At 40.2% G+C, this 23,128-nt stretch overlaps 1 protein-coding gene and 1 long non-coding RNA gene across 4 annotated transcripts in view; one reads left to right on the plus strand and one right to left on the minus strand.

Annotated features, from left to right (window-relative positions):
• Positions 1–21,787, minus strand: part of LOC133538421 (uncharacterized) — a 24,948-nt gene extending 3,161 nt beyond the window's left edge. The window contains exons 1-2 of the long non-coding RNA XR_009802996.1: positions 21,628–21,787; positions 13,956–16,211 (exon numbers count right to left, since the gene is read on the minus strand). This is a non-coding gene — a long non-coding RNA (uncharacterized LOC133538421). The remainder of the gene's footprint in view (positions 1–13,955; positions 16,212–21,627) is intronic.
• The window catches only part of LOC133538418 (electrogenic aspartate/glutamate antiporter SLC25A12, mitochondrial-like), a 75,334-nt gene that overhangs the window by 47,365 nt on the left and 4,841 nt on the right, over positions 1–23,128 (plus strand). For all 3 annotated transcript variants that reach the window (XM_061880038.1, XM_061880037.1, XM_061880039.1), the window contains 4 exons: positions 4,657–4,815; positions 9,934–9,986; positions 10,187–10,267; positions 16,058–16,198. In XM_061880038.1, the coding sequence (XP_061736022.1) occupies positions 4,657–4,815; positions 9,934–9,986; positions 10,187–10,267; positions 16,058–16,198 (434 nt within the window). The remainder of the gene's footprint in view (positions 1–4,656; positions 4,816–9,933; positions 9,987–10,186; positions 10,268–16,057; positions 16,199–23,128) is intronic.

Consider the following 23,128-nt stretch of genomic DNA (forward strand, 5'->3'; position numbering starts at 1 on the left):
CCTGACAATTTAAATCAATGTTCAAGTAAATAAATTTTTTGTATTGTAAAGAATAATAAATACATTTTAATTTAATTCTTCATTTTAGCTTCTGTTTTTTCAACGAAGAATATTTGTGAAATATTTCTTCACACTTATTATGATTAAAATTCCCCAAAAATGATTCTGGCAGATCTAGAAAATCTGTAGAATCAAATTTAAATCTTATTTCATAGTCTTTTGAATTTATTTTTAAATTTTTGTTCTGGAAAATCTAGAAGAAATAATGATTCATCTTTGTTAGAAATATAACTTGGTCCAATTTGTTATATATTCTGACAAAGTGCAGATTGGATTTTAACCTATTTAAAACACGTCTTGAAAAAATTCAAATTTTAATCTTAATCAGGAAAAATTACAAATGATGTTCCATAATTTTTTTGTAATTTTTTCAAAAAGTTTCAAATTAGCAAGTTTTTCTCTTCATATTTTTCGGTTGAATTTTGAATTTTAAGTCTAAATTGAAGTTAAACTATGTTTCAAATTTTCATTTTCATTTTTTTCGTGTTTTCTCCTCTTTTAAACTGTTCAATCAAGTGTTTTTTTCATCATTTATTCTCTACAAAAAAGCCTCCGTAAAAGGAAAAAAAAATTACGACGGAATGACAGACAGAAATACCCATTTTTGTATGTATATAGATTTATTTATTAAAGGTAAATTGAGCAAATTGGCTATTTCTGGCAATTTATTTAAGTGTGTATCAAACTGGTAGCCCTTGGCATGAATCAGTACCCAAGAAGTAGCTCTTGCTTTCAACAAGCTTGGTGACCCCTGCTCTACAACATGTATTTTGCAAACGTCACTGGTGAAATGTACAGAATTGTCCTCAACCAGCGAGCTATGACCGCATGAAATGAGCCTGTCAACAATTCTGCATTCTTCTCCTGGTCGAGTCAAAACAAAGTCCAGACAACTTTGTGGGCGCGAGTCCAAGGGGTAATAATAGTCCAGGTGGCTGTAGCACAGGGGTCGGGAACTTTTTGGTTGAGAGAGCCATGAAAGCCAAATATTTCACAATGTATTTCCGTAAGAGCCATATAACATTTTTCAACACGGAATACAACTAAATTCGTGCATTTTTGAGTAAGACCAACATTTGTAGAGTATAATAAGTCTCTTATTCTTTTTAACAACATTATTATAAAAGTTAACCAATAATACATATAATACTTCTTACTATTAATGCGACATCTTGAACAGGTGCGGTAGAAAACGGATGGTTGGATTCAAATGCATGAGAATGTTTTATCATTTGAACGTTATTTTTGAAACTGTGATTACCAGCGGAATTATTCATTACTTATCGTGTTAAGCAATGTCAGCTAAGATTTATCTAGAGCCATATGCAGTCATCTGGCTCTAGAGCCATAGGTTCCCTACCCCTGGTTTAAACATTAGACACCTTTTTACCTGCACTCTGCCTCCCGCTGTTTCCCACATCTACAAAGCAATTAGCTACCGACTGCCACCTACTGATATGGAAGAGGATTACACGGTCACTCGGCATAGCTCGGTTGGTAGAGTGACCGTGCTAGCAAGCTGAGGGTTCCAGGTTCGATTCCCGCTTCCGCCATCCTAGTCACTGCCGTTGTGTCCTTGGGCAAGACACTTTACCCACCCGCCCCCAATGCCACCCACACTGCTTTAAATGTAACTTAGATATTGGGTGTCACTTTGTAAAGCGCTTTGAGTCACTAGAGAAAAGCGCTATATAAATAGAATTATCTGAGAGCCATTTGTAGTCATCAAAAGAGCCACATCTGGCTCTAGACCCGTAGGTTCCCTACCCCTGCTCTAGCACTAGAAGGACATCAGGAGGCCATGTCTTGATAAGATGGGGTTGGGCAAAACTATTGGATGCATAATATTACTTTTAAGTTCACGGTACACTGAGTCAACATTATTACAGTATTAGGAATAGTTGTAACAGTTTCACAGTGTTTTCCTGGCAAAAAAGTCCTGCTGCCACATGTGTGCTCCAGGTGCAGCGAAGACTGGAGAGGAAGTTGGAGAGCATGTAGTGTTTGGAAGTGCAGATTTGCTTTCAAATTGCTTAGCTTAGGTTTCTTCATTGTTATGAATGAAATGTATCAAATAGTACAATTAATAATGAGTGCTATGTGGCCCTTTTGAAAAAGTTAGGACACCCCTGTTATCATGCCTTTCCCACTTGGTCAGGACTGCTCAACCTTTGACACAAAAGCAGAAGTCTGACTAAAACATTCAGCATCTCGCTGAGCTCAATTCTCTAAATCTTCTCAAATCTTGCCAGAAATGCTGAAGTCTCGCCTGACTGTGGCCTAGTGGTTAAAGCAGGGGTGTCCAAAGTGCGGCCCGCAGCTAATTGTTTACCGGCCCCCCACACATTCTGGAAATGCAATTGCAGAAATAAAAAAGGACATTAAAAATATTGGACTGAGGCGAAATGTAACGAGAAAAAGTTGCAATGTTGACACAAAGCTGCCATGCAGGCTGTTTTTTTCTCTCTTTTGTCTTTATTTTGCCATGTAAAAAACATCTTTACCATGAATTGATGAACGTGGACCCCGACTTAAACTTATTGGGGTGTTACCATTTAGTGGTCAATTGTAGGGAATATGTACTGTACTGTGCAATCTACTAATAAAAGTACCAATCAATCAATTATTTATTTTTTAGCCATTGCTCAAAACAAAAAATAATGACCCAAAAAATCCATGTTATAATGAATCATTTTCAAAGCTCCAATTAGTTAAAAAATTTCACTTTAAAATGTTTTGTGGGGCTTCATGGTGGTAAAGGGGTTAGTGCGTCTGTCTCACAATACGAAGGTCCTGAGTAGTCAGGGTTCAATCCTGGGCTCGGGATCTTTCTGTGTGGAGTTTGCATGTTCTCCCCGTGACTGTGTGGGTTCCCTCCGGGTACTCCGGCCCCTCCCACCTCCAAAGACATGCACCTGGGGATAGGCCCCTCCCACCTCCAAAGACATGCACCTGGGGATAGGTTGATTGGCAACACTAAATGGTCCCTAGTGTGTGAATGTTGTCTGTCTATCTGTGTTGGCCCTGCGATTCGGTGGCGACTTGTCCAGGGTGTACCCCGCCTTCCGCCCGATTCTAGCTGAGCTAGGCGCCAGCGCCCCTCGCGACCCCAAAAGGGAATAAGCGGTAGAAAAATGGATGGATGGATGTTTAATGTGGTAAATATTTCATATATTGTGCAGTTGTCATATAAAAACATCAAAGTTTTGACAAAAAAGCATAAAACAAAAGTTAAAACGTAAAATTGACAGATGTGAAGTGAATTATATTTATATAGCGCTTTTCTCAGGTGACTCAAAGCGCTTTACATAGTGACACCCAATATCTAAGTTCCATGTAAAGCAGTGTGGGTGGCACTGGGAGCAGGTGAGTAAAGTGTCTTGCCCAAGGACACAACGGCAGTGACTAGGATGGCACAAGCGGGAATCGAACCTGCAACCCTCAAGTTGCCGGCACAGCCACTCTACCAACCGAGCTGAAGTTGATCTCGTAACTTAAGTGTTGAAAGTAAAAAAAAAAAACCTAATAAAAATGTATCAATTTCCGAGTGGGGCACCTTTTGGATTCCAAATAAACTTTGTGGTATTTTATTTAACTTTCACTGTGATTACTCAAAAATAATAAAGAATTAAAATCAATGGTGTCCTGCATTATTGATCTTTTAGGGCTCTAATTACTAAATACTGCATATTTCAGTTTTACAATTAAAAAAAACACAGATGTTTTTGACAGAAAAGCCATAAAACCCTTTTTTTTTTTTTTTTAAGTTGATATAGAGATTTACTGTAAGCGTTAAATAAAAAATACAAATTTGACCCTATTTTTAACATTTTAAATAACTGAGACCCTTTTTAGTCCCCGGGACTCCTAAAGGAAAAATACATTTTAAAAATCCATATATTTTGTTATGGTTTGAAAATGAAAAATATCAAAATGGCCCCCGCATGCTTTCATTTTTCTGTGTGCGGCCCTCAGTGGAAAAAGTTTGGACACCTCTGGGTTAGAGTGTCCCCCCAGAGATGGGCAGGTCGTGAGTCATACCAAAAACTATAAAAATGGAACCCATTTCCTCGCTGCTTGGCACTCAGCCTCAAGACTTGGAATTGGGGGTTAAATCACCAAAATATTATTCCCGGGCGTGGCCACCATTGCTGCTCACTCCTCCCCTCACCTCCCAGGGGGGTGAATAAGGGGATGGGTCAAATGCAGAGAACACATTTTCCCACAGCTAGTGTGTGTGTGTGTGTGTGTGTGTGTGTAACAATCGTTGCTACTTTAACTTAACACCACGCAGGTTTCATTTTAAGTATTTTTGTGTAACGTTTGTCTTATTTTTCTCCTAAATTCTAATGTGACTCCTAATTGTTTGACTGCTAAGAGGATTGCTTGAACATAAAACTCTTTTAAACTAGATTAACAATTGTGTGTGTCATTAGTTCAAGTACATTCCAGTTAATTGAATGTGTAGTAATTGCCTGCATATCATTAGTTAGACTTACACTTCCTTTTATTGTCATTCAAATTTGAGCTTTGCAGTATAGATAAGTACAGTGACGGACTAATGTGTGTGTGTGTGTGTGTGTGTGTTTTTTCTAGCCACCGGTGCAACGGCCGTGTACCCGATAGACCTGGTCAAGACCCGCATACAGAACCAGCGGTCCACAGGTTCCCTGGTGGGCGAGCTCATGTACAAGAACAGCTTCGACTGTGCCAAAAAAGTGCTGCGCTACGAGGGCTTCTTTGGATTTTACCGAGGTAAATTCCCCGGCTGGAATCTCCTCCTCTGGGCCAGCGTGTGTGAAACAAAGACCACAGCGTGCTTTGCTAATCGATACCAGAAACCTTTTGGCCTCCCGCTTCAGCGCTGAGTAAAGCAACACCCAGGGGTCGCGTTTTCATTATGTCCGAGGCGAGCCCCCGGAGGACCGTGTTGAAGTGCCGTGTGATCTGGCTTACACCGGATGGCAGTAATGCTGCGACACACAACACCCGCACCCTGGGGCGCTTCACGTGGGAGAAGTCAAGACTGCCACCTACTGCTGCATCCACCACTGCAGCTCATTTCAAAACTATCTCCTCCTCTTTGAGCAAAGGCTGTTTTTCCACATGCGCCCGAGCAGGGTCATCCGGCAGCTCCTGCACTCCTGCAACGTGATGACAGACGCGTGATTAAAGATTATGATCGCCGTAACTCGCCTCTCTCGTCTAGGACCACACGGCATCGTCCATTGTGTGGAGCTGAAACCGGCAATTGGCGTTTCTTAAAGGCCTACTGACAGCCACTACTAGCCACCACGCAGTCTGATAGTTTATATATCAATGATGAAATATTAACATTGCAACACATGCCAATACGGCCGCTTTAGTTTACTAAATTGCAATTTTAAATTTCCGGCGGAGTATCCTGTTGAAAACGGTGGTATGATGACGTCTCGGATTGTAGCGGACGTCTTCTTCCAGCCTGATCCCAGCTATAAGTAGTCTGCTTTAATCGCATAATTACACAGTACGCTGGACGTCTGTGTTTCTGAATCTTTTCCAATTTGTGCAATTAATAATGGAGACGTCAAAGAAGAAAGATGTAGGTGGGAAGCGGTGTATTGCAGCTGCCTTTAGCAACACAAACACAGCCGGTGTTTCCTTGTTTACATTGGTGAAACTTTACTATGGAACAGAGCGGTCAAGCGAATATGGTTCTCTACCACATGTCAAGGTGCAAAGGATTCTGGGTATTTGTTGTGTTGCGTTTATGTTGTGTTACTGTGAGGATTTTCTCCCGAAATGTGTTTGTCATTCTTCTTTTGTGTGGGTTCACAATGTGGCGCGTATTAGTAGGAGTGTTAAAGTTGTTTATATCACAACCGTCAGTGTCCTCTGTGTCACCCAGTATGCCTTGCAATCTCATACATGTGCCGATAGAAGCAGCGAAATGCATGTGTACGGTCGGCACGCAAATAGCACCTCGTGAATGGCGGGCGCGATGACGTCCAAGAGGACGTTAGGAGTAATATCATCACGGCACGCCCTTAATATTGTAGTCCGAGTGAAAATTGGAGAACGTTGACTCCGGGTGATGTCCGGGAGAGGCATTGAATTCCGGAATCTCCCCGCAACAATCGGGGGGGTCGGCGATTGTGCAGCTGAGCCGCATCAGAGTTGCCAAAGAGCTGCATGCGGCTCCGGAGCCGCGGGTTGCCGACCCCTGAACTATACAAAGCTTTTCAATGGTATGAATCTGTGCTTATGGATGATATAACAGTTACTATGGTAATCTAATTAGTTACTATGGTAAATTAATTAGTTAATATGGTAATCTACGTCACAGGAGCTTAGACGAGGCACCAAGTAGTGTGGGCGGGAAGCGTTTCCACAGACGCGGAAGGTGATTTTCACAACAATGGTTTAAATCTGTGCTTATGGATGATATAACAGTTACTATGGTAGTATAATTAGTTACTATGGTTAATTAATTAGTTAATATGGTAATCTACGTTACAGCAGCTTAGACGAGGCATCAAGTAGTGTGGGCGGGAAGCGTTTCTACAGACGAGCAAGGAGATTTTCACAACAATGGTTTAAATCTGTGCTTATGGATGATATAACAGTTACTATGGTAATCTAATTAGTTACTATGGTAAATTAATTAGTTAAAATGGTAATCTACGTCACAGCAGCTTAGACGAGGCATCAAGTAGTGTGGGCGGGGAGCGTTTCCATAGACGCGGAAGGAGATGTTCACAACAAAGTTCTAAAGCGTAGTGATATATCAGAATGTAGGTGGGTTTGTTTTGTACCCTTCGTTCATATTTCACTGTTTGTTGCATTTTTGTTGCGTTTCAATTGATTGTAAAATATGTCAATCGAAAGGGGGTGTGATACTCATATTTTGTCAATATTCAGTGTTCTATCGTTCATAGAAAAATGTAAAATTCCATTACGTTTTTTAAGGCGGTCTGTCAATATTTTTAGCATTCAATCAGACATTTTTGTGAAGTTTTGTATTAGTGTCCCTAAAAATAGATATACTGGCCCTTAGACACATTTTTTTCTCTAAATGTAGCCCCCGAGTCAAAATAATTGCCCAGGCCTGATATAAAGTAACTTTTTTCCTTTTTTTGTCCTGTCCAGCTTCTCAGGCAAATCATATAGTTGATGTAGATGCCCGTATCGGCTGTTCAGATTTACTTTACAAAAGAAAAGTGTAGGATACTTCTCTTGTTGTCTTATTTGAAGGGGACTTTATTAAATGTATTTATGTTATCATTTGGTGCAGCCGGGCCGGAACAGGAAAGGATAGAAAGAGGAAAAAAGGAAGACAGAGGGGGAAATTGTGGGGATAAAAGGGGGATTAGACAGAGACAAAAACAACAACAGCAAATACAACAATAACAACAACAACAATAGAACAACACCAGCACATACAATATGTACAAATATGATGGTAAAAGTGATAGCAAATAAGCAGTTAGTGAAATAAATAATATAGTAATGACAATGAGCATTTTTACACTAAAACTGGAGCAATACAAATACCAATAGAAAAAGCGCTATTGATCATGAACAAAACCAAGATTACCTCTATTATCAACAATAAAGTTGTTCAAATGCAACGATACGTATACATAATGATAGCTAGAAAGATACTAAAAAAAAAGAAGGAATACCGAAAGATGAAAGGGAAGAGAGAGAGGCAACCTATATTAATCTTGTAGATTGTTATAGTAACAATGGTTTAAGCTCTGTCAATATGCCATGTGTTACCCAGTTTACCCTAGGGCAACAGCATTGATATATGTTTGATGAAACATGATTATGTGCATGAGTGTATGCATAAAGTAACATTTTAACTCTGTGATAATAAGTGAACTGTTACTACCGTATTTTTCGGAGTATAAGTCGCTTCGGAATATACGTCGCACCGGCTGAAAATACATAATAAAGAATGAAAAAAACATATATAAGTCTCACTGGAGTATAAGTCGCATTTTGGGAGAAATGTATTCGATAAAATCCAGCAGCAAGAATAGACATTTGAAAGGCAATTTAAAATAAATAAAGAATAGTGAAGAACAGGCTGAATAAGTGTAGGTTATATGAGGCATAAATAAGCAACTGCTATGTTAACCTAACATATTATGGTAAGAGTCATTCAAATAACTAGAACATATAGAACATGCTATACCTTTACCAAACTATCTCTCACTCCTAATCCATAAATCCCATAAAATCTTCCTCGATGTGGCTTCTAAACAACTCTGCCAACTCCAAAGGTATGCGCCGCTTCCTCTTGTCCTTTTCTGCTGCATATTTCACTACATCCAGCTTGTAATCTGCACTACATGATCTCCTTTTCAACGCCATTTTTGTTCAGCTCTTCTCACTTTTTATAAGTTACCGCCAACCATGAAATGATCCATTTTAATAGCTACGGCAGTAGCATATAGCAGTTAGCATCCCATGACCCACAATGCACTTCTGCCATGACCCTCCCCCGCCAAATTCTTATTGGTTGACGTGTGTGTGACGATTGCTGACATTTTCCTGGTCTCTTCGGCGAATGAGATAAATAATATTATTTAATATTTTATGGTAATGTGTTATTAATTTCACACATAAGTTGCTCCGGAGTGTATGTTGCACTCCCGGCCAAACTATGAAAAAAACTGCGACTTATAGTCCGAAAAATACAGTAATAATAAACTATCATTTCCTTTTATACAAACGAGCGTGTTCTTTGGAGGTGATTCTCTTCACAACACATCCGTCACGACTTGGACGTGGATTGTTTTTCCGAGGCAAAGGAAAGTTGGCGCGAGTTACACTATAACTAAAAACAGAAAAAAACAAAAGGTGCGCACAATGGCGGTAACAAAAACTGGGCTATGAAACAAAAGACCAGCAAAAAGGCAATTAACTATAAACACGAAACAAAACAATTGCACTGTGGCATGAATAATGAGAAAAACTTACTTGGTACAAAACGAGAACGGGACATGGATCATTGACATGGATTTACAAGGCGCAAAGCAGGTGGTCGAGAGTGTGAAGTTGGCGCGAGTTACACTATAACTAAAAACAGGAACAAACAAAAGGTGCGCACAATGGCGGTAACAAAAACTGGGCTATGAAACAAAAGACTAGCACAAAGGCAATTAACTATAAACACGATACAAAACACTTGCACTGTGGCATGAATAATGAGAAAAACTTACTTGGTACAAAACGAGAACAGGACATGGATAATTGACATGGATTTACAAGGTGCATAGCAGGTGATCGAGGGTGTGAAGGAGGTGATGTTGCCAGAATGAACAAGAGAAACAGACAGGCTTAAATAATACTGTGATTAGTGAAAACAGGTGTGAGACATGAGGACAAGGTGAAAACTAATGAGTTGGCATGGTAATAAGACAAAGAAGTGCAAAAACTAGAAACAATGAAGTCTTAAGCAAAACTGAACATAACTAAACAAAAACATGAACAGACATGACAACATCTCACTTTTTCGGACTTCTGTTATTTTTCATCATAATAATATTGTACTGAGCAGCCAGGACAGAGGCATTGGTACCACTTTCCTACAACGCGACAACTTTGATTTCTTGTTCTATGGTTATCATCATAGTCCTTGTCTTTGCCACCAGCGGCAGGAAAGGCATCAAAAAGCCCAAGAAAAAGCAAAAGACCCCCTATTGAGTGAATGGAGGGACTAGTGAGGTGTCATTGTGTATGCATTGCTTTCATGTGCACATGATTTGGGGAACTTTTAGATTGTCCTTCCTGACGCTCAGCAGAGATAAAAATCAGAATTAATTTCAACTTTGTCTCTGACAGCGAGCCCGGCTAATGGTGTCTATGAATAATATTTTGCAGGTCTCCTCCCGCAGCTCATCGGCGTCGCCCCGGAAAAAGCCATCAAACTCACGGCAAGTCATTGCTCTTAGAGTGCCGGCCAAGTTGCAGAGAAGGAGTCGTTGTTGCGTGAATGGAAAAAACATGTAGGCGCTCGTCGCAATCAGGACGCAACTCCCGACCACAAGTTCATGTTAATGCTCTGCTATCAAAGGCGGGATTGTGTCTCATCTGCTCTCCCCCCCACCCCCCTTCTCCCTTCCCCTCCATGCAGATGAATGATTTTGTCCGAGACAAGTTCACCACACAAGATGATTTCATCCCTCTGGCTGCTGAGGTTCTCGCTGGCGGATGTGTAAGCAGAACACACAAGTCTGTCATTTCCACAACGTGCTGGCTTTCTTATGCTAGTTGGACGAAACCTTGCAGCAGTGGTGCCCAACCACCGGTCTGTGACACATTTGCTATTGATTGATTGAAACTTGTATTAGTAGATTGCACAGTACAGTACATATTCCGTACAACTGACCCCAATAAGTATAGGAGGATTAGGTGTAGCACTGACTTAAAGGGGAACATTATGGGGCGGCATAGCTCAGTTGGTAGAGTGGCCGTGTCAGCAACTTGAGGGTTGCAGGTTCGATTCCCGCTTGTCCCATCCTAGTTACTGACGTTGTGTCCTTGGGCAAGACACTTTACCCACCTGCTCCCAGTGCCACCCACACTGCTTTAAATGTAACTTAGATATTGGGTGTCAGTATGTAAAGCGCTTTGAGTCACTTGAGAAAAGCGCTATATAAATATAATTCACTTCACTTATCAGCAGACCTATGTAAGCGTCAATATATACCTTGATGGTGCAGAAAAAAGACAATTTTTTTAACCGATTTCCAAACTCTAAATGGGTGAATTTTGGCGAATTACACGCCTTTGTTTATCGAGCTGAAGGCGATGACGTCAGAATGTGACGTCTGGAGGCGATGACATCAGAATGTGACGTCGCCGAGGTAACACACCCGCCATTTTCATTTTCAACACATTACAAACACCGGGTCTCAGCTCTGTTATTTTACGTTTTTTCGACTATATTTGGGAACCTTGGAGACATCATGCCTCGTCGGGGTGTTGTCGGAGGGTGTAACAACACTAACAGGGAGGGATTCAAGTTGCACCACTGGCAAGAAATCTGCCGCCAGACCCCCATTGAATGTACCAGAGTGTCTCCACATTTGACCGGCGATGCTAAGACAGACATGGCACAGAGATGTATGGATAACCTGCAGATGCATTTGCAACTATAAAGTCAACGAAATCACAAAAGGTGAGTTTTGTTGATGTTGACTGCCAGCTAATCGATGCTAATATGCTATGCTAATCGACGCTAACGTGCTATTTACCGGCGGTGCTAAAGCAGACATGGCACAGAGATGTATGGATAACCTGTAGATGCATTTGCAACTATAAAGTCAACGAAATCACAAAGGTGAGTTTTGTTGATGTTGACTGCCAGCTAATCGATGCTAATATGCTATGCTAATTGATGCTAACGTGCTATTTACCGGCGGTGCTAAAGCAGACATGGCACAGAGATGTATGGATAACCTGCAGATGCATTTGCAACGATAGTCAACGAAATCACAAAGGTGAGTTTTGCTGATGTTGACTGCCAGCTAATCGACGCTAACATGCTATTTACCGGCGGTGCTAAAGCAGACATGGCACAGAGACGTATGGATAACCTGCAGATGCATTTGCAACTATATTACGTTTCCTTCTACCCACATTTAATGCGAAACAAACACTTACCAATCGACGGATTTAAGTTGCTCCAGTGTCAAAAGATGCGAAAGTCCTGATCGTTTGGTCCGCACATTTTACCGGCGATGCTAACGCAGCTATTTGGCCATGCTATGGCTATGAATAGCGTCAATAGCTATTCGCTCAATAGCTTCAGTTTCTTCAATATTTTCATACTCCAACCATCTGTTTCAATACATGCGTAATCTGTTGAATCGCTTAAGTCGCTGAAATCCGAGTCTGAATCCGAGCTAATGTCGCTATATCTTGCTGTGGTATTCCCATTGTTTGTTTACATTGGCAGCACTGTGTGACGTCACAGGGAAATGGCCAGTGTCTTGGCAGAGAGGCAAAATAAGGCACTTTAAAGCTTTATTTAGGGATATTCCGAGATCGGTAAAATTTTGAAAAAAACTTCAAAAAATACAACAAGCCACTGGGAACTGATTTTTATTGTTTTTAACCCTTTTGAAATTGTGATAATGTTCCCCTTCAAATGCCGTCAAATAGGTCCTACAAATTGTGAGTTCAAATATTTTCTTTTTCACTTTCAATGTTTTTTGCAATTTTAAATTTGACAGTAGCACATGAGATATGTTTTACTTGCTGATGCGTTTTATTGATTTTTAAATGCGCCGGAAAATAGTTTTGTACACCGTTTATGTGAGTCGGAGGACTTTGAAGGCCTAGGTGGGAAACGCACAGCCTGCCACTGCTTGAAGCTCATGGAGAGAATGCCAAGAGTGTGCAAAGCAGTAATCAGAGCAAAGGGTGGCTATTTTGAAGAAACTGGAATATAAAACATGGTTTCAGGTATTTCACCTTTTTTTTTTGTTAAAGTACCAGTGAGTGTCACACACACACCAGGTGTGAAGAAATGATTCACTGCATTGGATCTGCGAGGTGAGGGGAGCAGGGAGCAGCAGCAGTGGCCGCGCCCGGGAATAATTTTTGGTGATTTAACCCCCAATTTCAAGTCTTGATGCTGAGTGCCAAGCAGGGAGGTAATGGCTCCCATTTTTATAGTCTTTGGTAGGACTCGGCCGGGGTTTGAACTCACAACCTACCCATCTCAGGGTGGACACCCTAACCCAGGGGTAGGGAACCTATGGCTCTAGAGCCAGATGTGGCTCTTTTGATGACTGCATCTGGCTCTCAGATAAATCTTAGCTGACATTGCTTAACGCGATAATTAGGAATAATTCCGCTGGTAATCACAGCGCTAAAAATAACATGCAAAATATAAAAGATTCTCATGCATTTGAATCCATCCATCCGTTTTCTACCGCACCTGTTCAAGAAGTCGCATTAATGGTAAGAAGTATTTTATGTCACGATGGGGGGGTTGCAGCTTGCTGCAGGCAGACGGACTACTCGGGACATGGCATTTAGGTAAAAACATGATTTAATTTAAACTAAAAAAAGATTCAAACAAAAATCGCTCACAGTGGAGGCACAACTTGGGCTAAGGAACAAAGCTAACACATAAACAGACTAAGAACATAAATAAAACAAAACGTACTTGGCAAGGCATGAAACAAGTCAGCACAGAGCAAGAAAAGATCACATTGACGCCAGGGCGACTGACTGGCAAAGACGAGCTTAAATACTGCCTCTGATTAGTGCTCGGGAAGCAGGTGAGCGGGCATTTTGTCCACCAGAGACAGGTGGACAAAATGAGTAACCAAAGAAACCAGACAAGGGAGTGGAAAAAACAGGAACTTAAAGAGTCCAAAGGACAAGCAGCACATGGCCAAACAAAAACATGATCAAAAGACATGACATTTTATTTATTATTGGTTAGCTTCAGAATAACAATGTTATTAAAAATAATAAAATACTTATTATACTCTAAAAATGTTGGTCTTACTTAAAACTGCACACATTTAGTTGTATTCAGTGTTAAAAAATATGATATGGCTCTCACGGAAATACATTTTGAAATATTTGGCTTTCATGGCTCTCTCAGCCAAAAAGGTTCCCGGCCCCTGATCTAACCACTAGACCACTGAGTAAGTACATCATTCCACATGTGTTCATTCATAAGTTTGATGTGAAAATCTACAATGTAAATACCGTATTTCCTTGAATTGCTGCCAGGGCGCTAATTAATTTAAAACCTCTTCTCACTCCGGCACTTACCAAAGGCATGCGGTAAATGTAGGCCTGCGCTTATAAGTTTGAGTGTGATGTAAGGATACCATCATGAAAAGCACATTTAATTAAAAAAAACGTTATGGTCTTACCTTTACTTATAAATGAAGTCCATGCGCAGCTCCTTCTGATCAAAAGCATCAAAAACTTGTTTATAGAAGTCTTCCTTATCTTTCTTCAGTTTTAAAAGTCTCTCTGTCTCGATGGAGATCGTCCTTTATTACCTCCTGCTTCCATTGAAAGTCCAGTTTAGAAAACTGTTTTATTTTAGATATGTAATCCTCCATGTTAAAAGTGCAAGCGAGAGGAGAAAAATTAAATGAACGATCGCTGCTTGTTGTCACTTCTTCTGCAGCCGAGTAGTCTCAAGAAGGATCACTAGCGCCCTCTACCACCAGGAGGCGGGAGTCATTTAATGACTCATATTTGACACACGCAGCTACGGTATATTAATAAAACATAGCTGCTTACTGTTCTTTTTAGCATATTCAATAGCTTGGACCTTAAATCCTACTGAATAGCTCTTAAATTTCTTACCTTTATACGATTTCAAAATTCTTAAATTCCTGGAAATGAGAAATGTTCTAAAACTCTTTGACAATTTGCTTACAAAGGGGTGTACCTCGCCCCATCCTTCTTTGTGGAAGACTGAGCATTTCATGGAAGCTGCTTTTATACCCAATCATGGCACCCACCTGTTCCCAATTAGCCTGCACACCTGTGGGATGTTCCACATAAGTGTTTGATGAGCATTCCTCAACTTTATCAGTATTTATGGCCACCTTTCCCAACTTCTTTGTCACGTGTTGCTGGCATCAAATTCAAAAGTTAATGATTATTTGCAAAAAAAAAAAATATTTATGAGTTTGAACATCAAATATGTTGTCTTTGTAGCATATTCAACTGAATATGGATTGAAAAGGATTTGCAAATCATTGTATTCTGTTTATATTTACATCTAACACAATTTCCCAACTCGTATGGAAACGGAGTTTGTACTATTAGTCATGAAAACTGAAAATGCCAGCAGATGTGGGAGGAAAGCCTATTTGGATTATTTCAAAGGTGATCAAGGTGTACGCTCTAAAGAAAAATGACGCTGATATTATTTGTTCATTTTATCAGCAGAAGCTTCTGAAGCTATTATGCAAGATTATTATTGCTGTATTTGGCTTGAAAGGTGTTCCTTGCCTGCTAAGTTGCTTGTGCATCCCACAGATAGTTTGCACTCTCCTGGAGCTGCAACAATGCAAACAAGCTCTCAGTGTGATGGCGTGCAAACTTTAACCAGAACAGCAAACATCTTGTGGATGACTTTGACTGCGGGCAGAAGAGCCCTGCAGGTTGCTGCCGGAGAAGCGCGAGGTCTGCGGGGTCGCGACCCCTGTCAAGGTGTAATTGGAGCGGGGGTCCTGGATGAAGCCAGTTTTGGCTCACTTGTGATTGAGTCTGACAGCGTCCTGCTTGGCCCTCAGCTGCAGGCCGCCAACGCCACAGGAAGTGTCTTTCCCAAACTGAAAAGGATACTTCCCATCTCAGGCCCTCTTTGATTCCTTCCCATAGGATTTACCGCACCCACTTTTTTTTTTTTTTTTGGTTTCCTCTGAAAGACTGCCAAATGATGGCTGGCATCAGAGAAGCGAGGAAGATAAAAGCGAGGGCATCCATCTTCAGAGAAGCGGATGCCGCCCCCGCTCTTTAAAAATGACTTCATGTGCTGAAGCTTTTTTTAGATCCAGCACGGATGTTTACAGATAAGACCCCTGCCCTGAATGTCACCAGCGGCCATCCTGGGGCATGATTAGTTTTTGGGGGCGGAGGTGATGAATGTGCCTGAGTCATAGGGCGTCGAGCCTCGGGGGCGCTTGTGCGTCCGGACCCCCAGCCGTCCGGGGGGGAGTCAGCGCTCTTCCCCCTTGGGAATGAGGCTGAAATTGGGAAGCGTGCGGGGCGAGGCTGCTCACCTCCGCCACAGGGGGGGCCGAGGGGGCAAAAGGGCCACGACCTCGCCAGCACGGCCGCGCTGACCTGACCCCTGTCGCTCCATCAATGCCTGCTTCGATGACCACGTGAGATCGCAGCCGCCATGAAAAGTGGCTTTTGTCTTGTGACCGTTGAGGAAAATGCTGACGCGTCATCGCTAGCTTTAGACGAAGACCCTCTCTCACCTCGCTTCTCGTGTTGTTGACCGCAGGCCGGAGGCTCCCAGGTGATTTTCACCAATCCCCTGGAGATCGTGAAGATCCGCCTGCAGGTGGCGGGAGAGATCACCACGGGCGCCAGGGTCAGCGCGCTGAGTGTTGTCCGAGACCTGGGCTTCTTCGGCCTTTACAAGGTGGGTCAGCACACTAAGAAAAAACACAACAACAACAAAAAGACAGTTCCATGAACAAAATATGTGCAAGTAACTTTATAAAACTTACAACACATTTTTTTGTTGTTGTAAATATCAGTTCTGTGACACCGCTTGCTTGGTTTAATAGTCATGCATCACAGAAATGGATCTGAAGCTGTCGCCGCCATAGAACATCTCAATCAATCAAAGTTTACTTATATAGTCCTAAATCAGCAATGTCTCAAAGGGCTGCACAAGCCACAAGCACATCTTCTGCTCAGATCCCACATCAAGGCAAGGAAAAACTCAATGAGAAACCTTGGAGGGGACCGCAGATGTGGGGACGCCCACCTGGGCGATCAATGCAATGGACATCGAGTGGATCTAACATAATAGTGTGAGAGTCCAGTCCATAGTGGATCTAACATAATAGTGTGAGAGTCCAGTCCATAGTGGATCTAACATAATAGTGTGAGAGTCCAGTCCATAGTGGATCCAACATAATAGTGTGAGAGTCCAGTCCATAGTGGATCCAACATAATAGTGAGAGTCCAGTCCATAGTGGATCTAACATAATAGTGTGAGAGTCCAGTCCATAGTGGATCTAACATAATAGTGAGAATCCATTCCATAGTGGATCTAACATAATAGTGAGAGTCCAGTCCATAATGGATCTAACGTAATAGTGAGAGTCCAGTCCATAGTGGATCCAACATAATAGTGAGAGTCCAGTCCAGAGTGGATCTAACATACTAGTGTGAGAGTCCAGTCCATAGTGGATCTAACATAATAGTGAGAGTCCAGTCCATAGTGGATCTAACATAATAGTGTGAGAGTCCAGTCCATAGTGGATCTAACATAATAGTGTGAGTCCAGTCCATAGTGGATCTAACATAATAGTGTGAGAGTCCAGTCCATAGTGGATCTAACATAATAGTGTGAGAGTCCAGTCCATAGTGGATCTAACATAATAGTGACAGTCCAGTCCATAGTGGATCTAACATAATAGTGTGAGAGTCCAGTCCATAGTGGATCTAACATAATAGTCAGACTCCAGTCCATAGTGGATCTAACATAATAGTCAGACTCCAGTCCATAGTGGATCTAACAATAGTGTGAAGAAGTTCTGCAGCCTTCGTAGCAGAACCTCCAGGTTCTTTCCTCAGACAGTAAGACTCTTTAACACATTAAAATAATCGCCTCAATTCCCCCCAAAAATGGTTTCACTGGATTATTATATAAATACAACATGGATGCATAAGTGCAATATATTCATCCGTACAATAATCTATGTATTTATATCTGCACCTTTTGCTCTTTTATCCTGCACTACAATGAACTAAATCACATTCCGTTCTTATCTGTTCTGTAAAGTTCACATTTGAATTAAAATAAAAAGGAAGTCTAAGTCTATTTTAAAGAAACGAGAATACAAAACATGTTTTCAGTTATTTCACCTTTTCTTGTTAAGTACATAACTCCACCTTTGTCCATTTTTAGTTTTTAACGGGACAATCTACAACGTAGACCAGGGGTGTCCAAAGTGTGGCCCGCGGCTGATCTTTTACCGGCCCGCCACACATTCTGCAAAAATTGCAAAATTGAAAGTATTGCAAAAAATTTAAAAAACATTTAAAAATGTGGAATGAGGTGAAATCTAATGAGAAAAAGTGTCAATGTTGACACAAAGCTGCCATGCAGGCATCTTTTTTTTCCATTGCTCAAAAAAAGACAAAAAAATCTGTTAAAATGCATTATTACTTAAATATTATCACTTTAAAATGTTTTATGTGGAAAAAATATTGCATTTATTGTGTGGTTGCCATATAAAACATCAAAGTTTTGACAAAAGAGCATAAAACAAAATAATAGTTCAAACTTGGAAGTTGATCTTGAAATTTAAGTGTTAAAAGTAAAAAAAAAACTAATAAAATGCATCACTTTATGAGTGGGGAACCTTTCGGATCTCAAATATATTTAGTAGGATTTTATTTAACTTTTCACTGTGATTACTCAAAAATATTAAATCATCAAAATCAATGGTGTCCTGCATTATTGATCTTTGAGGGCTTTAATTGCTAAATAAAGGAACTCTCCTGAAGGAATCAATAAAGTACTATCTATCGATCTAAATACTGCATATTTCAGTTTTACTATAAAAAACAAAGTTGTCTTTGACAGAAAAGGCACAAAACTTTGTTTTACTTTATATCAACCTCAAGTTGATTTAGAAACCAAGAACTTTAAATAAAAAATAATAATAATTTGAGTTTTTAACATTTTAGTGACTGATACCCTCTATGCTCCCCAGGAGTCCTGAGGATTAGAAAAAAAAAATCCATATATTTTGTTATGGTTTGAAAATGAAAAGTATCAAAAAGGCCCCCGCATGATTAAATTTTTCCGTGTGCGGCCCTCTGTGGAAAAAGTTTGGACACCCCTGATGTAAATAGTCATGGAAATAAAGAAATGAGGAGAATGTGTGTCCAAACTTTTGGCCTGTACTGTACATCTACTGTACTAAATGTTGTGGCCATTCAGATCTATGATGAACTGATTGATGAACCTGCAACTTTTCTTTTTTAGCCCATCTTTCAGCCAAATGCAAAAATGTCTTATTTAAAACTGCTTCCTCAGACAGCCTTTAAAAACAGGAACTTATGTTCTTGGTTTCTGGCTTTGAACAAAGACAGCACAGTCGACCAAGTCAAATTCCATCCTTCCATATTCGACCGTTCGCAGGGAGGCTGGAGTCTATCCCAGCTGCACGACAATAGACTTGTGTGTTGAAAACTCTCGGCCAATAAGTCTGATTCTGATATGTGAAGACTATGAATTGTCCTTAGAAGAATATCATGATAATTAAAGTAAAGACTTGGATGTATCTCGCCTCTCTCCAAGATAACTTTTATCAGGGCTTCTTAACTTTTTTGACCCCGGGGCCAAACTTTTCCACTATAGAGGGCCCACTCAAATAATATTTAATTGACCCCGGGGCCAAACTTTTCCACTATAGAGGGCCCACTCAAATAATATTTAATTAGTCATCTTCCTCTTTAATCATTTGAAATAATCACATCCAACCTACTTACAGTTTACAACTTTCCATCCATCCATTTTCAACCGCTTGTCCCTTACGGGGTCGCGGGGCTGTGCTGGAGCCTATCCCAGCTACACACGGGCGGAAGGCGGTGAACACACAGGACAAGTTGCCACCTCATCAGATAGACAACATTTACACTTGTCAAATGATATTAAAGCATGTGTTAGCCACAAAGATTATTGTTTATTTACACATAAACCTTAAGTTCAGGGTGTCAGTTTGTTGTAGACCAGGGGTAGGGAACCTGTGGCTCTAGAGCCAGATGTGGCTCTTTTGATGACTGCATCTGGCTCTCAGATAAATGTTAGCTGACGTTGCTTAACACGATAACTAATTAATCATTTCGCTGGTAATCACAGTGTTAAAAATAACCTTCAAAATTGAAAACATTCTCATGCATTTTAATCCAACCACCGCACCTGTTCAAGAAGTCACATTAATGGAAAAAAGTATTTTATTTCTTATTGGTTAGCTTCAGAATAACAATGTTATTATAAAGAATAGGAGATGCACGCATTTAGTTGTTATCAGGGAAAGTCGAAATGAAAGAGAAGGCGTTGGATTCTTTTGTCAGAGTGTGGGACGACACTGTACAAGTGTACAGGTCTACGGGTTTCTCCTCATTGAGCTGAATTGAATCCTGTCTCTGTTAAATTCCCTGCTTCTTGTCTGTTTAATAGATGTCATCAGTGTTTGAACCTGACAGTTGTATTGTCAGGTTTGTCCCTGACAGTGTGGCCATATTTAAGTTTTTCCTGTCTTTGTTTCCTGTCAGTGCTCTTATTTTGTCTGCTTCCTGTCTTTCTCCCTGAGCGCTGTTTCCCCTCAGCTGGCCACACCTGGTGTCAATCAGCCCAATCCTATTTTTACCTGATTTGTCTTCCGGTCAGGGCTGGATTATAGTTGCTCCTACCGGTTGTTTGTCACCACTACCCGTCAATGTCATTAATACTTTGTTGTAGCTGTGTCTACTTTTGTTCACTCTGCTCATGCCATAGTTCCTTCTTGTCACAGTAAGTGTTTTGTTCATAGCCTAGTTTGTTATCCGCCTTGTTAGTACCCTTTTGTTTGTTCTTGTTTTAGTATTTAAATTAAATCATGTTTTCTTATTCAATGCCTGCCACCGTCTGCATCTTGGGATTCGTCAAAATGTGACAGTATTTAGTGTTGAAAATATTATACGGCTCTCACGGAAATACATTTTAAATTATTTGGCTTTCATTGCTCTTTCAGCCAAAAAGGTTCCCGACCCCTGTTGTAGACGAACCCCAAGATGCAGAGACGGAGGCAGGCATTGAACAGGAAAACATGATTTAATTTAAATACTAAGACAAAAATACACAAAGGGTTCAAACAAAAAGCGCGTACGTGGGTGGATAACAAAAGCCCTAGCGTGGAAGCTAACAGGTATCTAGCAGGAAACAGAAATTGTACTTGTAAAATGAAAGAACAAACTGGAAGCAGGGAGCAAAAAACAGTAAGATACAAACATCAAACGAATATAGTTTGCCGCTACGCTGCAATGACACAACAATGTACAACAGCAGCGAAATAACCATACAGAAGTGACATGCAATACGTGACATCAACAAATCAATCCAGCACTGACTGGAGGAACAAAGCAGGTAAAATAGAATTTGGCTGATTGACACCAGGTGTGGCCAGGTGCCAATTAGCCACTGCTGAGGGGAAACAAAGCACTCAGGGAGTCAAACAGGAAGCTGAACCAAAATAAGAGTGCTGACAGGAACTAAGGACAGGAAATACTAAACACACGGAGAAGGAACTAAAACACAAACTGTCAGTGGCAAGCCTGACAAAAGGAGCTTTATTTGTACACATTTGCACCTGTACGGCACACAATTTGGACTCAGGTCCCGGCCGATGTTAAAAAACTGAAAAAAAATAGTAAACATAAGGCTCTAAACAAGAGGTAAGATGGAGATTAGCCGGCTGATTAGAAAAATAAGTACTAACCAGAAATATGTAAGTAAACTTTGACTGATTGATACTGCATGTGTAAAAAGGGACACATAATTAACAGACAAAAAATGCATTTATTATGTGCTAAAATAAAATTAATACTACATGTTTTTAACTAAAATGTCAATAAAGTTAAAGTACAAATGAAAATCCAGCATCCCTAAAGTGTTACTACTTCAAAACTTCCTCACGGTCACATTTTTGAAGAGCAAAAATGTAACAAGTATGTTAGCATTCGTGGTTTAACAGAACACTATTGTCTAAATGTTTCACTAGTACAAAGTTTATTTAATCACATTTTTCTTTTTTACCGGCTGAAATAAAACCACGGTCGGTCACTCACCTGGTCTCATTAACAGGTGTGCGCAGGGAGCGCGTGCACGCCTACAAAAGCAGTCCGAGTGAAGCGACAAATAATTAAAAGTCATGTTGTTGTTACGACAGAATATACATGCACAGTTATGAGAGAATATACATTCACTGATGTGATAGAATATACAATAAATGGTGTTAGCCACAAAGATTCTACACTTGTGTGTGTACGTGTTACGTACATACGTGATTACGTCATTTTTATCTACACGCATGAGCGTCTATGTGTTACGTACGTACGTGATTACGTCATTGCGTAGGAGACAGCGCAATATCGTGCGTCAAATACAAAGTGAAGCTGGCGGCCTCGAGTCATCTGTAGAAATGTTGCAAACAACACCTTTAAGTCGTCATTTTTGCGCTAAAGAAACTTCTTTATTGTGTTGTCTAATTGTAAATAAATGTGGACGAGGCGTGTTGGCGGTTTGCTCCGACATACAACTACACTCCAAGGGGCTACCGCGCATGCTCAATCTTTACTGTGGCATGCTGGGTAGTGTAGTTCTTATATTCCCCAGCTCATTACGTCACGTCTTTCCCTCCATAAGGAAATAATGTTTAGCTTAATAAAGTGTATGTTTTTTTTCGCTTGAAGTTTTCATTTCTTAACATTTTAAGCTGATTTGCAAACAACTTTTCTCTTCATAGAATTTTCTTTCAATAAAGAAATAAAGTGCAAAAATATCAAAGCATCAAAACAAACAAAGTCATGTCTTTCAATTATTTACTCAACTTGTGTGAGCCTACGGCTTTGCACTTTGTTTTATATATATATATATATATATATATATATATATATAGTATATGTATGTATAAATGTGTGTATATATATATATATAATGTATATATATGTATGTATATGTGTTTGTATATATATATATATATATATATGGTATATATAAATGTATATATATATATAGAAATTATTACATAAAATTGTTTGTTAATGTTGCAATTTACAAATAAATGTTTGAAAAATATATGATAATTAAAAAAAAACATAGTCATGTCAACACATCTATGATTTTAGCTCCAGATGTCTTGTTTGTGTCTTGTAATGTCCATCCATCCATTTTCTACCGCTTATTCCCTTTGGAGTCACGGGGGGGGGATTGTAATGTCCTGTCTTGTAAATGTCCAGTGTTATTATGTATTTTACAATGTACTGCTTTTATATTTGCTGTATTTTATATTACTTTGAACTGTTTTATATTCTGATGTTTTATCCTGTAAAGCGTCTTTGAGTACACTGAAAAGTGCTGTACCAAATCCATCCATTTTTCTACCGCTTATTCCCTTTGGGGTCGCGGGAGTGCTCGTGGCTATCTCAGCTACAATCGGGCAGAAGGCGGGGTACACCCTGGACAAGTTGCACCTCATCGCAGGGCCAACACCAAATAAAATGTATTATTATTATTTGTTAGAAATGGTCATTACTGCCGCAAGTGGCGGAAACGTGTATTACAACTGTC

Source organism: Nerophis ophidion, linkage group LG19 (assembly GCF_033978795.1).
Source record: "Nerophis ophidion isolate RoL-2023_Sa linkage group LG19, RoL_Noph_v1.0, whole genome shotgun sequence".
In the NCBI taxonomy this organism is placed as follows: domain Eukaryota; kingdom Metazoa; phylum Chordata; class Actinopteri; order Syngnathiformes; family Syngnathidae; genus Nerophis; species Nerophis ophidion.